The 17,887-nt window shown below is 34.7% G+C and overlaps 1 protein-coding gene across 9 annotated transcripts in view; it reads left to right on the top strand.

Annotated features, from left to right (window-relative positions):
* GPATCH2 (G-patch domain containing 2) overlaps positions 1-17,887 on the top strand; it is a 189,005-nt gene that overhangs the window by 9,396 nt on the left and 161,722 nt on the right. For 8 of the 9 annotated variants that reach the window (XM_058430651.1, XM_032136507.2, XM_058430649.1 and 5 more), the window contains exons 2-5: positions 1,190-1,906; positions 7,778-7,839; positions 11,021-11,203; positions 11,692-11,771. In XM_058430651.1, coding sequence (XP_058286634.1) covers positions 1,190-1,906; positions 7,778-7,839; positions 11,021-11,203; positions 11,692-11,771 — 1,042 coding nt within the window. Of the gene's footprint in view, positions 1-1,189; positions 1,907-7,777; positions 7,840-11,020; positions 11,204-11,691; positions 11,772-11,900; positions 15,825-17,887 lie in introns of those variants that run through there. The other variant, XM_032136508.2, reaches the window with a different exon arrangement.

Here is a 17,887-nt window from a genome sequence, read left to right as displayed (position 1 = left end):
TATATAGACCATGGGTCAGCAAACTATAACCAGCTATAACCTGATTCTATAAATAAAACTTTATTAGAACACAGCCATACCCATTTATTTATGTATTGCTTGTGGCTATTTTTGCATTATAGTGGCAAGTTGAGTAGTTTTGGGAGACCCAATGGCCTGCAAAGCCTAGAATATTTACCAGCAGGCCAGTTACATAAAAGTGTGCCTACTCCTGCTGTAGGCTCTAGAAGCTCTGTATGACTGTTGAGAATATTTCAATCCCTAGGTGCCTCTGGATCTCGATTTGAGAAATGATTGCCTGTGGCCTTCATAAGAAGAGTACAAATCTGAATTACCTGTGATGTTTAAAAAATAAAACCAGATACCTTGGCTGTATGTCACACCAACTAATTTAAAATCTTTGGGAATTGGGTTTTAAAAGGACAAGTATAATCTATAAAAATTCCCAAAGAATGCTGATGCTTATCCTTGCTGACTACTGGATAATTTTCATACTGGTAATATAGTTTAATGCTCTTAAAAAAGGAAAGCCTAAGAGATTGCTTCAGAATGAAGTAATGATGGGCCCTTTTAAACCCGTAAGGCTCCAATTTGAATGCGAATGTAGTTTCTGCTTCACTGGGTTAAGAGATTAGTGTGGCCTAAATAAATGCATGGTGTTGGTTAAACTTTCACGTATATTACTAATCCTGAAACTACCTGTCTGTCTTTCTAACTGCTTCTTATATGACAGTGACTGGTTAGAGCATGTGGTGAATAGAAGATTTCATGTTTCTTTTTTTACTTAGAGATTAGTGGGCGAAGAGGGGACTAAGAAAGTTCTTTCTGTATCTGCTGTAGGAAAACTGGCTCTAGAAAAGGGGTAGGAGTGGGCCAGTGGATAGGGATTTAAACAGAACTTTTCCATAATTATACAGAAAAATATAAAAATACTGGGATCTTTCATTGCTCATAAGCTTATTCTATCTTTGAAGTAATTCCTGTGTTTAATAAAAGAACTTATATAAGAAGAGGCCTAAAATGAATCAATATTTAAAACTGTAATATCTTGGATAGGAAAATTAGATTTGAAACATTTTGTAATCATTATTAATTTTTGTTGAATTTAGAATGAATTGTCTGTTATAGAAAATGAGGTTACTGTGGTTAAGACTGACTATTTTCTTTTTTCTTTCTCTAAAAAATGAAGGCATTTCAGTAGAACCATGGAGGAGCTGGTTCATGACCTTGTCTCAGCATTGGAAGAGAGCTCAGAGCAAGCTCGAGGTGGATTTGCTGAAACAGGAGACCATTCTCGAAGTATATCTTGCCCTCTGAAACGCCAGGCAAGGAAAAGGAGAGGGAGAAAACGGAGGTCGTATAATGTGCATCACCCGTGGGAGACTGGTCACTGCTTAAGTGAAGGCTCTGATTCTAGTTTAGAAGAACCAAGCAAGGACTATAGAGAGAATCACAATAATAATAAAAAAGATCACAGTGACTCGGATGACCAAATGTTAGTAGCAAAGCGCAGGCCATCATCAAACTTAAATAATAATGTTCGAGGGAAAAGACCTCTATGGCATGAGCCTGATTTTGCTGTGGACAATGTTGGGAATAGAACTCTGCGCAGGAGGAGAAAGGTAAAACGCATGGCAGTAGATCTCCCACAGGACATCTCTAACAAACGGACAATGACGCAGCCACCTGAGGGTTGTAGAGATCAGGACATGGACAGTGATAGAGCCTACCAGTATCAAGAATTTACCAAGAACAAAGTCAAAAAAAGAAAGTTGAAAATAATCAGACAAGGACCAAAAATCCAAGATGAAGGAGTAGTTTTAGAAAGTGAGGAAACGAACCAGACCAATAAGGACAAAATGGAATGTGAAGAGCAAAAAGTCTCAGATGAGCTCATGAGTGAAAGGTGACTTTTATATTCTCTAAATATAAAAATATTTATCTCCAGTGTTTGTGGTTGAATGTTTTATATTTTAGTTAATTCTATTTTAAAATAATTATAAATTGTAATAATGATAGTGATATTACTGTTTAACTATGGTTATATTTCCTTATAATTTTTGATGTTTAGCATAAAGCAAAGTTGCTTATTTGATTTACACAAAGTCTTTTGATTGTATTATAATGACTCAATTTTCAGCTACAAGGAGAAAAGGAAATGGATTTTCAGTGGAAAAGAATGTGCTTTTGAATAACAGCACGTTTGTAACTCAGAATTGGATATATAATTATTTATATGTTTAGTTATAGACCGTTAGCTTTTGGTACTTTTTAGAGTGTCACAATTCATTAATCTATTCTGATTCTTGAACATCAAAAGTTTATACCACTTCAACATGTATGTGGCTTGACATAAAAAATCTGGAGCTTCCTAGGAATTCTGATCACTTATGAATTTTAAAACCCAATTTATAGTCTAGAAACACCTGGTTTTGTCATTAGAAAAATAGGAAAAACAATGGTCCTGTGGCAGTAAATCTAATCTGTCTATTCTAGGAAGCAGGTATACTATAATGATAATTGTTAAGTACTATTTTGACAGCATCAAAAGGTAAGTGATCGTTTTTCTTTTATACTGAAATGATGAAGTGATGCTACTTGCAAGAAATGAGAATGCATTAACACTTTATCCTTTTAGGCGTGGGTCCACAAAACCGAATGCTGAACTATGAGCCAGAAAAAAAGTCTGTAAATATGGCCTGAGAAAGAGTATTTGATTTTTAATTTATAGGGCTGGTATATATATATATATATTTATTTATTTATTTTTTTTTTATTTATTTATTTATTTTTTTTGAGATAGAGACTCACTCTGTTTCCCAGGCTGGAGTGCAAGGGTATGATCTCAGCTCATTGCAACCTCCACTTCCCGGGTTCAGGTGATTCTCCTGCCTCAGCCTCTGGAGTAGCTGGGATTACCTGTGTGCACCACCATGCCTGGCTAATTTTTTTTGTATTTTTAGTAGAGACGGGGTTTCACCATGTTGGCCAGGCTGGTCTTGAACCCTTGACCTCAAGTGATCCACCCGCCTTGGCCTCCCAAGGGCTGGGATCATTTTAATCATGTGAATTGTGATGAGCTACCAATCTTTTACTTGGTTTTTATTTTTTATTTTGTTTTTTGGTTTTTTTTTTTTTTTGCTTGTAAATGTGAGTGGGACCTGGTAAAAGTTTATGGAATTATCCTTTTATTAGACATGGTGTGCTAGTCATATAATTTTTCTAAAGAAGTAAAAATTACTTAATTAAAAAAATGTGGCTGAGCATGCACTTTGGTAGGCTGAGGCTGGTGGGTCACCTGAGGTCAGGAGTTTGAGACCAGCCAGACCAATATGGTGAAACCCCGTCTCTACTAAAAATACAAAAATTAGCTGAGTGTGGTGATGTGCACCGAGTCCCAGCTACTCAAGAGGCTGAGGCAGGAGAATTGCTTGAACCTGGGAGGCGGAGATTACAGAGAGCCAAGATCGTGCCACTGCGACAGAGCAAGACTCTATCTCAAAAAAAAAAAAAAAGTTTCCAGGGGGCTTTGAAAAGTTTATGGTATCTGTTTCTCTTGCAAGAAAATTGTCATTCTTATATGGAAATAAGTATCACTTGTATTAGGCCATTGTGACTTAAGACCATTCAACCTTACTTGAAAGCAATTGACTCAATTACCGGGAGGGAGAGTATGTGGCAGCTGATGTAACATACTCAATTCTGGATTATTCACAGTTAGATTACCTGCTTTTTGGATTCATTGTGCAAGCTCCCCCCCTTTTTTTTATTTCTGGCTTTTATTGATCTGCTTTTTTGTAGGACATGTAACTGGTAATGGAAATGAGATCAAACTCCCATTTTTCATTTCTTTTCATTGTAAAAAGTATTTGAGTATCTACTAGGCATGAACAGCCTACCTAGCAGTCCACAAACAGCCCAGGTACATGTTTTCAGGGTATGTTTTTACTCTTGAATAAATGTTAAAAAATATATTTTCTCTGACTTGAAACTTATTTATAAACTATTTTCTGTTGTCACTTAAAAGTTAGGTGCAAATTCCTTCTGTGCAAAGATTGCTAAATATTTAAGGTATTTTGGTAACAAGTATAAGTGTTTTCAAGACTACTTCCAAAGCTTTCCTACTACAAAAAGCTTTATATTTCCTTGGGTTTGATTTATAAATAAGAGAAACTTCACTGTGTGGGGTGTGTGTGTGTCAGATTTAACAAACATTTGATGATTAACTACAATTTACTCTTCACTGGTGGCACCTGGACTAATAATGGAGACTCTGTTCTCAACAGCTGCATAGTCTGGAATAGCCAGGCAAGCAAATGATGAAAATGAAATGTGCTGAGTGGAAAATATTAGTGAGGGAAGACTTCCTAAGGGAACTGTGCTTTAAAGCAAGTAGTAAGACTTGTTCAGGAATTGAGGAAGTCAAGAGAAGAGAGGGAAATGGCATTCATAGGTAGAGAGGGAGCAGCTTGTGCAAAGGCATGAATTGTGAAATGAAAATACATACTTTGTTTTTACCAGAAATAAAATGGGATCAGAATTACAGCAAAAAAGCATTTCTCAGAGGTCTATGTGCTATGGTAAATAGTTTGGATTTTATCATCTTATAGTCAGTGGGATCAGTGAAGAATTTTTTTTTTTTTTTTTTTTTGAGACGGCGTCTAGCTCTGTCACCCAGGGTGAAGTGCAGTGGCGCAATCTCGGCTCACTGCAAGCTCCGCCTCCCAGGTTCACGCCATTCTCCTGCCTCAGCCTCTCCGAGTAGCTGGGACTACAGGCGCCCGCCACTACGCCCGGCTAATTTTTTGCATTTTTAGTAGAGACGGGATTTCACCGTGGTCTCGATCTCCTGACCTGGTGATCCGCCCGCCACCGCGCCCCGCCCAGTGAAGAATTTTTAACAGTGAAGAAACTCAAGTTGATTTACATTTTTTCAAGATAGTGTGATCTTTACAGCTGTATTTTATCTTTGACCTCCAGTCCATGCTTAAGTGGGAGGTGAAGCAGAGAGAACTAAGTATTTGAGAGTATTTGAGACCAATTTTAAGAGTTAGAATCGACGGGAGGTTGACTGTTTGGGAGGATGAATGAGAAAGAGGACTTGACAGAAAATATGGGAATTGAACAAATTGGGGCAAGTGATTGATATTAGTGTACATATATTTGTTCAGCATATGTGGAATATATTCTCATCCAAATACGGTGTTACAAAATTCACTCTAAAAAGGTGAATCTCCAAGGAAAGGGTGTCCTTGGAGATAAGCCGTAATGACTGTCAGCTGCTGAAAATAAAAGGCTTGCTTCTATTTAAGTTCTTGTTCTGATTTATTGAACATAGAAACATGTACATAATGTACACGGAACAACTCTAGATACCAATGAGGTGAAATGTAAATAAAGAAACATGTTGTATACATACATGCCAACATACCTCAAAGTAGGACAAGGATCATTAAGGACTCAGAGCTGGAAGAGAGGGAATTCTGATTTCCTTATATCTTCAAAAGCTTGGACAGGTGGAGAGGGAAGAGAGTGGAGATAGGCATACCACTGGGAAAAGAACATAAACAAAAGGACCAGAGATGGAATAAGAAGAATGTAGATGGAGGCCCATCCATAGAAAGTCTTGAAATCTAAATTTAATTCAACAAGTGTTGAAGTAATTTTAAATTTTTAAATAGAAGACTGTTCTATAATGTACACGTGTGTGTATGTGTGTGTGCATAGTTTATCAACTGCTTTCTTTGGAATAGATGTAAATTTACAGAAAAGTTGTAAAGATAGTTCAGAGAGTTCATGTATATCACATTCCCATATATCCCAAATCCACTTTCTCCTGTTGTTAATATTGTACATTACTATGGTTAATCTCTCACAATTAATGAAACAAAATTGATATATTTGTAAGTAAAGTTCATAGTTTATTAGAATTTCCTTTGCTGTTATTTAATGTCCTTTTTTGATTTCAGAATATCACATTACTTTTAGTCAACTTGTTTTATTTTGAAAAGATGAACCTGGCTGTATGTAGAATAGATTAGAGAGGGGTAAATCTGAATTCAGATTAGAAGATCATGGTCTAGAAAAAACAGCACATCAATTCATAATGCTTTGTCTCCCAATCTGAACTCTGAAAAGCTATGAAAAACTAATTCATTTGTGGCCAAATTTAATTTGACCTGTACTTAATGTGGATATTCATTCATTTAATTGAAAAAATATGTTAATCTATTTTATGGCATACTATCCCAGACTCCTCTGAGGCAGTTTAGAATATACCTTGCTAAAATTTGAATAATTCAAAATTTTAAATACATTTTGCCTCAAGCGTTTCAGAAAAGGCACTGTGACCTGAGGTGTATATGAGACCCTTCATTTGACTTGTGTTAATGGGGGGCACACAGGAAAGAGGAAAGTATCAATAGTAGTTTAGACAGCGAAATGTCAGAAAAATAGTTTCTGAGGTGATTTTAATACTCTCACATTATGGTGCATAGAAGAGTATATATATTGTAAATAAGAAAATATGGTTGCGATGCTCTTAGAAAATATTTTTTCATTACCAATTGTACAATATAGGGAGCTTCATACATGCACTTAATTTGGAAGAAAGCTAGAGAGAGGTCCAAATTCAGAACTCCTTGGAAGAATGTGCCTCTTAAGAAATTCCTATATTCTTCATTAATATTTATTTTTTAAGAAATCGAACAGAAACAAATTATATTCAGAAAATGTATGTGAATTTAGATCTCATCTATAATTTTAATCCTAAACTTCTCAATTTAAATATTTTAAAACAAGTTAGGATGCCTTATTGAAAAATAAGATTATGGAATTCTACATATTAATGGAAAAAGTATTTTAATTAAAAAAAGGGATGATTCCCTGATTGGTTAAAATTAAGAATTACAGTAAAAATAAAATACATGAGAATTTTTAAAGAACATCACTAAATTTTCTTTAAAAGCTAAGCCTCTCATTATATGACCCTGTTCTCCTGGTATTTTAAACTAGACTATCATATAAGCATTACTTCTATTAGAATAGTAACAGTTTGTTTATGTTATTCAAATGTCTGCTATTTGTTTTATTTGTGTGTTAGATTTGACTCTGGAGCTTCTGTGGGAGCAATGAGAACCTGTGTTATTTTTGTACACTCCCTCCTTAATATTTGTAATATTCTTTTTTTTTTTTTTTTTTTTTTTGCTTAAAAGTGACCTTAACTTCGATATAATGGATTATCACCGTTTTAAACTTTTTTCTTCCTTGCAAACTAATAGAGTTGTTGTGAATTCTTAAGTAATGTCTTCTCCAGAATATTTGCAAATGTGGTTATGAAAAGTAATCTCATCCTAGTCCCTTGTATTTCATGTGCTGAAGAAAGGCTTAGCCTGCTTTTCATTGAGACTTTTCCCATTTTATTGAGCAGTGGTGTTCCAGGCTCAAGCTGAATTGCATGGCATAAGAAAGGAGCGGTGAGCATTTGATGAAAGCACATAATAAAATGCATCAATTGTGTCAGCATCTCGTTGCAGTCACATCTGGCTTACTGTCAGGGTCCCATTAGATTCCTGTGGTTTTATGTGCCAAAAATAATATGCTCTGTAGTGAATGGAACCAGGATATTAGCAGTTTGATTTAAAAAAAATCATCTTATTTTCTTTCAGATCTTTGTCAGGCTTAAGTTCCATCTCTGAGCTGCCATGTCTCTTTAAAATTTTACGACTGAGAGATCAATTGTTCTTTTGATCTGTTTCTTTCTTTTTCCTTATTACAGTGATTCCAGCAGTCTCAGCAGCACTGATGCTGGATTGTTTACCAATGATGAGGGAAGACAAGGTACTGAAATGATATTTTTTTCTCTCTTTGGAAAAACTTCTTCATTCTAAAGTGGAGCTTATTACTGGTTATTTCATAAGTTGATGACTGCAATCCATTTGCCTTACACATATTACTTAGTGAACTAGGATTTAGTATCGTAGCTGGTTTTTTATATGCTATGGAGGGTGTCCTGTCTTCATGACCTAAGTAATTGATTATCTCCAAAAGCTAGTATGTGGAGCTAATAATATTAAGGAAGGATTATCTTGTTTGAGAAAGCTCTGTGTACCTTTTTGATTTTCTTTTGGCAAGTTTGAAAGAAACTAGTTCTCATTCTCTAAATTCCAAATGTACTTAAAACTGTTTAAGCTTTCATAAAGGTGGATTTCCAAGTCATTTGTCATTTTTATTGAGCTGTGACATTTATTCATTCTATCCAGTTTGTAAGTAATTAGATGATTTTTATGAATTCAATATTGTAAACCATTAAACAGAAATGTCTTGCAACTTGTATGTTTTCCATCTTTGAAACTTCCAGAAGCTTCAGTCTTTAACATGGCAGTATTTTGAAGCTATGAAAAATTTAAAAAAATCTTAATAAAGGGGCAGGATTAATCCTTAATAGGATTAATTTCATTTAGTCACACCTGCTCATGATTGTTTCCCTTTTACACTCCATACAAATCATACCTACAGATACCTATCACAAATGTGTTCTTCCTTTCTTAAGAATACATTAGAGGAAGACAGTAAATTCGAAGTGAAAAACACTAATATAAATTTTAAATTATAAATTTAGTTAATGATGTTATAAGAAAAGGACAAAGTAGTAGCCTCCTACACTTTTTTTCTTAGTCTGTTCATCCTTTTGGCAGTACAAAAAACATAAGTGATCATTCTTTTTTGCCTACTTGTAAACTATTTGTCCTAAATGAATAGATGCATAACTATTTGAAAGACCATGGACTTTAAAGTTGATACTTTGCTGAAATATGTTAGAATGCTGGGGCTAAATGCAAGGGTAACCACCTTGATAATATACTTAAATTCTCCTTAAAATACAGATCTTTACTCAGGATTGTATTATAAATGCTGATATTGGTAATGAAATAAAATGAAATGAAAAAAAGTAAAAAAATAACTTTGACAAGCCTATCAATCTTTGATGGTATGGAAAGGCTTAGAATGATATGCTAGCACTTATTGTGAACTTACTACGTTTCACATTGCCAAGTGTTTTTCTTGCATTTAAGTTTTTAATTAATTCTTAAAATCCCTTTGAGATTCCCAAGTTTTTAAAATGAAGAAACTGACTCTAATAGAGTTGAAGTAACTTTCCTGATGTTACAGACACTAGAATTCTAATTGGTCTGTCTGATTTCAGAGAAAGTTCTTAATCAATGACTACTTGATTTCCCTATTGAAGAATAAAGTTGTGTATTACATCAAAAATAAAATAACTATTTTTCTGTAATAGTGTTGGAATTCAGATATATGGTAGTCAGTTTCAAGTGAGGCCCTGTTTTTTCTTATGCTTAAACCTGATCTGTGTAATTTTAATGTAAAGCTTAGTAAAAGTCCTGATATCTAAGTGCTGTTAATTGTGTTTTTTGAAAAAGTGTTTTTATTAATTCCCCAATAGAAACAAGCTGATGACTCTAGTTTTTGAAATGCCTTTAATTTTCCATTGCGTCTTAGTTGAAACATAGCTGTTTCTCATAAAATAATTTTCAACTGAAGCTTAAGAGTATTTTTAGTTTTCCTTTAAAGATGTCTGTTGTAAGAGATTTTAGAAATCAGAAATATCTTTCTCCAAAGGGAAAAAGTTTATGACAATTACGACCCTCTTAGAAACCAGAATTAGTGGTGGCTTCTCATAATCAAGGGAAGGAGACTTTAATGAATCTCAGATCATCTTCAAAATGCTGTTTGTTTCTTTCTGTTTTTCTTTTCTTTTCTCTCTCTTTTTTTTTTAACACAAGGTCTCGCCCTGTGGTCCAGGCTGGAGGGCTGGTGGTGTGATCATAGCTCACTGTAACCTCAAACTGCTGGGCTCAAGGGATCCTCCTGCCTCAGACTCCCGAGTAGCTAGCACTACAGGTGCATGTCACCATGCCCGGCTAATTTTTAATCTTTTTGTAGAGACAGTGTCTCGCTATCTTGCCCAGGTTGGTCTGGAACTCCTGACCTCAAATGATCCTCCCACTTTGGCCTCTCAAAGCACTGGGATTACACACATGAGCCACCATGCCTGGCCTGTGTCTCTTTCTTTTAAAAGCCATCTGTCTTCTGTGTTTTTGTCTCTTCATAACTACTTTTTCTTCAAAAAACAAAATACTGATTCTCACCTATGGCACATTTCAAACTGAATTTTCAATTGACCATTTATTGTTCCATGGTTACACTTATGGTTGTTCCCAAAAGTCAGAATTACTGGACAGTGTTGGGCAAAAACATCTCGATTATTTAGTATAGTTTCTTCATAAACTCTAAGGTATTGTCACTTTTCATTTAAAATCAACTTTTTCAAAACTATTTCTTAATGAGCTTAATTGGATTAATTTCATTTAGTCACATCTGTTCATGATTGTTTCCCTTTTTACACTCCATACAAATTATGAAATTAAGCTAATTATATACCTATATCCGCTGCAAAGAAAGGGTTCCACAGTTTTAATACTTTTTAATTCCTGGGAGCAGATTAAGGTTTGTTTTTTCTTAACGTGGAAGGGGTAGTAACTTAATGGATTTTCTAATAGTTTTTGCCAAAGGATTAACCAGTTTATTATTGTTTTTCACATTTTAAAATTGGTTCTAAAACATAATATCTTGTGTTTTTGTTGCTGGCAGTTCTTACAGTCTTAAGATAACATTTCTTAAGTGAAGCTGTGGTATAAAATAAAAAGTTTTCCTTATAGATTATATATGCAGTTGTCAAAAAAAACATAGGATTCCTCAATTAAATTTAAATTGTAGGTAAATAACACATAATTTTTTAGTACAGGTATGTCCCATGCAATACTTAGACATATTTCTACCAAAAATTTAGTGCAAGTATATAATACTTATATTAAAAGTTAGTCATTGATCTTAAATTCAAATTTAACTGCCATCTTGTATTTTTATTACCTGACAAGACTGTGTAACTGGATGATAAAACTGAATCTTTGGTGGGGGGGGGTTTCTTGTATTTGCACAGGTGATGATGAACAGAGTGACTGGTTCTACGAAAAGGAATCAGGTGGAGCATGTGGTATCACTGGAGTCGTGCCCTGGTGGGAAAAGGAAGATCCTACTGAGCTAGACAAAAATTTACCAGATCCTGTCTTTGAAAGTATCTTAACTGGTTCTTTTCCCCTTATGTCACACCCAAGCAGAAGAGGTCAGTAGCACCGGCTCCCTGGTAGATATAATGGGTTTAAGGTCAGTCTAGGAATATTCATTCAAGGAGGATAAGATAAAGTGGAAATCAGAGAATGTAAACACAAGATGCTGTAAAGAAACATATTGGCCACTAATATAGCTACTACATTTATCATGCTTTCAAATTATTCGAAAAATTGACTTGCTTCCTTGCTAGGCTCATTGAGAAAATGTTGAAATGATAAGAATATTAATTCGGAAAAAAGAAAATGGTTATTTATTACTCTAGTGATTGAACACTGGTTAGTTAAGTGCTGACTGCCTTAGTACCTTGCTAGGCATTGCTTCAGTTTTTTTAAGTGTGAGTTTTGCATTTTCCCAAATAATATTCGTGGCATTCACCACCACCACCAGCTTACTTTTCATTCTTTGTTGATAGGATCCTCTTCTTCTTCTATGCTTCAGTGATCATAGAAAACTTCTAAATTGAGTACTTTGATTTTCCAGGTTTCCAAGCTAGACTCAGTCGCCTTCATGGAATGTCTTCAAAGAATATTAAAAAATCTGGAGGGACTCCAACTTCAATGGTAGGCATACTTTTTTTTGTGTAATTGTCATGTTTGGAAATGTTTCCATTTCTATGGAATAAAAAGCCACATCCTCATCCTTTATTCATATTCTAATGTTAAACTTAAAAATAATCCATTTTTTTGTAGGCTACAAACTGGACCAGTGAGATTCCCCTATAAACCAAATCTTCTAATGCTAATAAATTAGTTACGTTTTGAACATCTGGGGAATGACATTCGAGGGAACCTGGCTCCTGTCCTCTTCCCTGGAGGAATATCATTGAAGTGAGAGCCCCTTTGATGAAAAGATTGGGCTCTTTTTGCTGGAGGACTGGTATTCTTCCTTTTAGTCAGAAGTGAACCTGACTGGGGAGGCTTTCTAGGGATTTAGGATGGCCCAGGGTGGATAGAAACTACTGTAAATATTATATATTTTTCTCTTTTATGGTTTTTTTTTTACATTAAATCCATTTATGTATACTTGCTTTGCCAAAATGCTAACAAAGCTAGAAAATTTTAAACTTCCAGATCGACAAGTATTCCTTAATGTTTATATTGTGACTGATTAAGAATTAATTTTTACATATTTGACTGTTGTAAATAAAAATCATGATGCATTGACATTTATGGTTCATTTTTAGAGAAGTCTTATATAACCAGCATTATTTAAAATATTTGCATTTTACTCAGGGTATTTTAACAAGGGCTAAGATGAGTAGTAGGTAAGGTTGATAATCTTTGCTGGAGTTTGTATTTTGTTCAGCTTCCTTTCTGCTTGGGTAATCTGCTCTGTATTGCAAACTCATTGTATTTTATAGAATAGCTTTCATTGTACTGCAAAAATCATCCTCGTTTTAAATTAGCCACAGTGATAACTAGTCTGCACTAGTAGAATCATTTACCTTTTAAATTATCTGCTTTGTCTGATACCTGAAACACATCAAAATTATTATTTTGGTTTAGAGCTTAATGAAACATGTGAAAGCTGGTATTTTTAACAAATACTGTGTGATTCTGAATCATATTGTCATGTTTAAAAGTGAGAGCTGCTTGTACATCTTTAGAATGGCAGACCATATGTGTCACTGTGAGTGTCAGAAATACTTGCATGAGCTCATTTTCACCAACTGGGGGGAAAATGTAATGTTTCTATTGATGGTATAATTTAGACACTATAATAAGTTCAGCCATTTGAGTTCTTCAAAATGGTTATATTAAAATGATATTTTTATTAAGCTTCAATAATGAAAAACAATGTGATTTAATATGTGTATTTTTATATTATTGTATGGATTAATTGTTAATTCAGCATTTAATGGCTAACTTAGATATGATTGGAAAAGAAACTTCAAGTTGCCATTGCTTTTACCTAAAGTTTTTAAAATCTGAAAGATTTCAGCAAATGCATTAAGCAGGAATGTGTGACATCTCCTTTTAGATTGCTTGTCTAATTTGGAGAGATTAAAAATGGTAAAGTGCAACTTTGAGTCTCTTTACCTTTGCATATTTAAAGTGATATTTAAAGGTACAATAGTGTGGTGTTGGTAATTGTAAGTAAGCTTTTCTGTGCTATGTCTTTGGAGTGAAAATTCATGTTTTTTTCTGGATTACATAAATGCTTTTGTTTTATTTTGTATAATGACTGTCTTTTAGATCTGAATAAGTCACTTTAGAACCTTGGCCTATGAACTTTGCCTTATCAATCATGAATCTAGATGAATGCTATCTAGTTCTTGGTTCAGTTTTACCTATTTTTATTTTTGGTTCACTGCTTGCTTGAGCATAGCTGGGATTTGTAGCCCATTTTCTAGGCTTATTGCAATCTCACTGTGGTATTTTATAGAAGCTATTACAACTGATAGGCTAGCTTCATGGTATTGATGATACATGGCTTAACCATACTAAAGGCTGCCTTCCCTCTCTAAATTGTAAAAAGGTGATTAAGTTTCACTTGATGGAGACATACTATATATGTGTGTTTATCATGGAACTAGTGCATTAGGCCATAAGCTGTTTTTCTGGTCTATGTTTTTTGTATTTAAAATTTTACTGAAGACAGTGGACTCCTTCGGGTTTTCCTTCTTTCAAGCCTGAATTGTCCTTGTTTGGATTTTTAAGCACTGTAATTTTTTTTTTCAATAAAATCTCTGACTTGGGCAAGAAAGGTAAGAGTTCCAATTTGTGCTGATATTTCTCTGATTTCCTTTGCTAAGTTTCCGTTGTTGTTGTTGTTGCTTATGCTGTTTATATTATGTATAACTATAATAACTAGTTTTAAAAATCATAATCTCACAAAACAGTCATCTTTACACAGTACCCGTGACATCTGGTAATAAGAAGTGAAATTTAATTGCCTTAAACTTTCACACTAGAAAGCCAGATTGTTTTTAAGAGAGATTAATTCTCTGAGCAAAGTAGAACACATGGAGCTGCAACCCATTAAACAGAAGGCCAACAAAAGGTTTCTTAAGCAGATGAATGATGACTGCATATAATGTTGTAGTATCTTTGAAGGAAATGACAGAGGAAGAATCTTTTACTGAAATATCAATGTAAACATTTTTTGGGGGAAAGTTTTCAGTTGTATTATAGTTGATTCTGACTATTTGCCATAATTGTGTTGTATACATTTGCTGAAAACATTGAATTAGGGAATACTGAATCATGGCTCCTAAGGGAAAGACAGGGTTAGGTTCCTGCAAGCCTCTGGTCACATTTTCAGCAACTGATCAATAGATAACCTTGTTTTGTTTATGGTTGTCTTTAGAGACATTAATATATATATTGTTGACTTACTAACATCGAACTCATGGCCAATAGCACTATAACTTATGTCTGAACAAAGCTTATCAAGTCTTTTCTCTATAAGGCACATCCCACCCTTCTTACACTTAGGAGCACTAGACGGCATTTCTCAGCACTATTCAAGGGGCTATTTTAAACAGAATAATCACCCACAAAAAGCACAACAATGCAAAAAATATCTGATACTAATTTAGACTACAAAAAGGACATATGTTTACAGTATGATAGTTTAAACAAGTAGGAAGAAAGTCACCTTACTGACCTCTGGTAGGAATGCACATGTATGTCGGGCAACTCAACATTTTTCACTGCTCTGTACATGTTACTGAATGACTACAAAAGTAAGAAATTGTGAGTATTGATTTTGGGGTTAATAAATTTTAGCAGGCAGGCCGACTTAAAAATATGGAATCCACAATGGGAACGAGATTGACTGTATTTAGTTTTATAGAGAGCAAAGTGATATTGTAGAAAATTTACAGATTTTGAAGTCAGACCTTTGTGAATCCACACTCTGATTCTTCTTTTCAGTTGTAGTTACATTTTAAACCTCCTTCCCTCCTTTTGCTAAATACAAACAATACTTACTTTTGCATAAGTGTCATCAGGATTTTAAATGAGATTGTGTATACATAATGGGCCCAGCACCATCTCTGGTGCATAATATATATTAAATAAATGATAGTTACTATTATTAGATATATTAAACACAATAGCTGAGACTTAGAGAACATTTGTATCATGAGTCAAAGTGCAGAATTGTGGACCTTAAACTTTTCTGGTATTTCTTTTTTTTTTGAGATGGGTCTTGCTCTGTTGCCCAGGCTGGAGTGCAGTGGCACAGTCAAGGCTCACTGCAGCCACGACCTCCCAGGCTCAAACAATGCTCCCACCTCAGCCTCCTGAGTGGAGGGTCTACAGGCATGTGCCAACATGTCTGGCTGATTTTTATATTTTTAGTAGAGATGGGGTTTCGCCATGTTGTCCAGGCTGGTATCAAACTTCTGGGCTCAAGCCTCCCAAAGTGTTGGGATTACAGACGTGAAGCACCGCAACTGGCTTGTTCATATTTTATATAAAATTTGCCTTTACATCTAATATTTAAAGCACTTTATAGGGCATTCTTTTATGTTTCTTTTATACCTCATTTATATTTTAACTGGCCTCTTTCTTTAATATGGTCTGTGAATCATAGTTTCAAATAAATTTGAGGTTGACAGCCACTCCACTAAATCTCAAAACTTAATTGCAAACTGAGAAACTGCTCTAAACTCTTCTCCTGACCACAGAGTACATAGGCCTTCTCCCTCCATCATTTAAGCTATTCCTTTAGCTTAAATGATGGAGAGAGAAGGTCTAATAGCTATTCCCGAACCTATACTGTTCAGGAGATTTGGGTCCTGATCTACTTGACCTATCTGATTTTTTAAGTTAATTATGCTCATGTGCATGCAAACAGAGTCCTGAGATTTTTGTGTTGAGAGGAATTACTGTTGCCATCCTAGTAAAGTACCAGTTTGTTAAAACCCAGCTAACTAGCATCTCTTATTCCCCACTTTTAGGAGAATGAAGCAAATGGTAATTAATTTCAAGGGATATGCGGAGGCTATTATCCAGGAGATTCACCCCGAATCTCTTATATTTCTATAGTTGGTGCATTAAGCTCAATTCAGAATAATATTTCTCAGAATGATGATGCCAGAATCAGTTTTGGGATGTAGTACCTATAAAGTGAATCCAAGTAACCTTACGTAAGCATGCGTTCCAGATAGCCAAGATATATCCTATTCGTATGCATCCTAAAAAATTAGTGTTTTTCGTAGGTCAGAGCTTTTTACAATTCTTTTTTGATTTGAATTAATGGTCTTTCAACAGGTGTTACATTGGTCTACTGAAAATCAGCATTCAGATTGTGTAGTCTTTTGAAAGATCAGGAAATAAATAACTCAGCTTAAAACACAGTTGTTGAAGGCCAACATAAATATTACATAGAAATTTTACATAAGAGTGATAGGAATTTGTTTAAAAGTTTTATAATTGCGTCAGTCCACTTTTCTGTATGGTTGGAATAAGAATACATTGGTGCTGGTATTGGTGGTTATTCTGCCAAAGAAAATGAATCTGATTTAATTGACTCTTTATACATGTTTATCAAGTTCAAAAATCTGAAAAAAATGTGAACATTAGCTCTTAATCCAATTTATCATGCTGTACAAATAAGCATACTGTTTACATTTACTATATAAAATCCCTGAACACAATAATTTGTATCTGTTTAGAATCTTGAGTCAGTTCATTCTATAGGAGAAAAAGAATATTGTATTTTCTTCTGTGAAGACATAGAAAACCAGGATTACATGAGTGGCATTTTGTTAATGACAATCATACTGTAATGATTTAGTCTGTATGTCTTGCTCAACTTTTGTTAGGAAACTAGAGTAGGAATATTTAGTCTACTTTATAGCCTTTTACAACAGAAGGGCCATTTAATTTTTTTTTTTTTTTTTTTTTGAGACAGAGCCTTGCTCTGTTGCCAAAGCTGGAGTGCAGTGGCAGATCTCAGCTCATTGCAACCTTTGTCTCCCAGGGTCAAGCGATTCTTCTGCCTCAGCCTCCCCAGTAGGTGGGACCACAGGTGCCTGCCACCATGCCAGCTCATTTTTGTATTTTTAGTAGAGCTGAGATTTCGCCATGTTGGCCAGGCTGGTCTCGAACTCCTAACCTCAGGTGATCCACTGGGCTCAGCCTCCCAAAGTGCTGGCATTACAGGCGTGAGCCATCACACTAAGCCAGAAGGGCCATTTAAAATGTAGTTGATTTACATAAGGGAACTTGATAGTCTAACAGAAAGGAAAACTTTTGTGATAGAAGGCAAATCTAAAATGATTTTAAAAAATACACACAGCCTATGTCCTCAACTGTAATTTGACCATGACTGATTATCTAACGTTTTTTGAGTGGAATTCACTAGTGAAATGCTTTATTTTAACCCCTGTGAACTGATATATGTTTGTATCCGTAAGACATTTTGGGATACTTTGGAGAATACAGGAAGAAAGTGTTTTTAAACTGTTATATTTTAAATATGTATCATGCATAGTCTAATCTATTGCTATATATTAATTTTGTTTTTATCTTATTTCAAAATCAGTTTAAGATCCAGATTTCACATTAGACACTGATACTTTTTTTTTTTTTTTTTTTGAGATGGAGTCTCACTCCCACCCAGGTTGGAGTGTAGTGGCGTGATCTCGGCTCACTGCAACCTCTGCCTCCTGGATTCAAGTGATTCTCCTGCCTCAGCCTCCCTAGTAGCTGAGACTGTATTT

The sequence above is a fragment of the Hylobates moloch genome, unplaced genomic scaffold (genome assembly GCF_009828535.3).
Source record: "Hylobates moloch isolate HMO894 unplaced genomic scaffold, HMol_V3 SCAFFOLD_18, whole genome shotgun sequence".
NCBI classification, from domain to species: Eukaryota; Metazoa; Chordata; class Mammalia; order Primates; family Hylobatidae; genus Hylobates; species Hylobates moloch.
The sequence above is the reverse complement of the archived record's forward strand: the minus strand, read 5'-3'. Positions and strand labels throughout refer to the sequence as shown.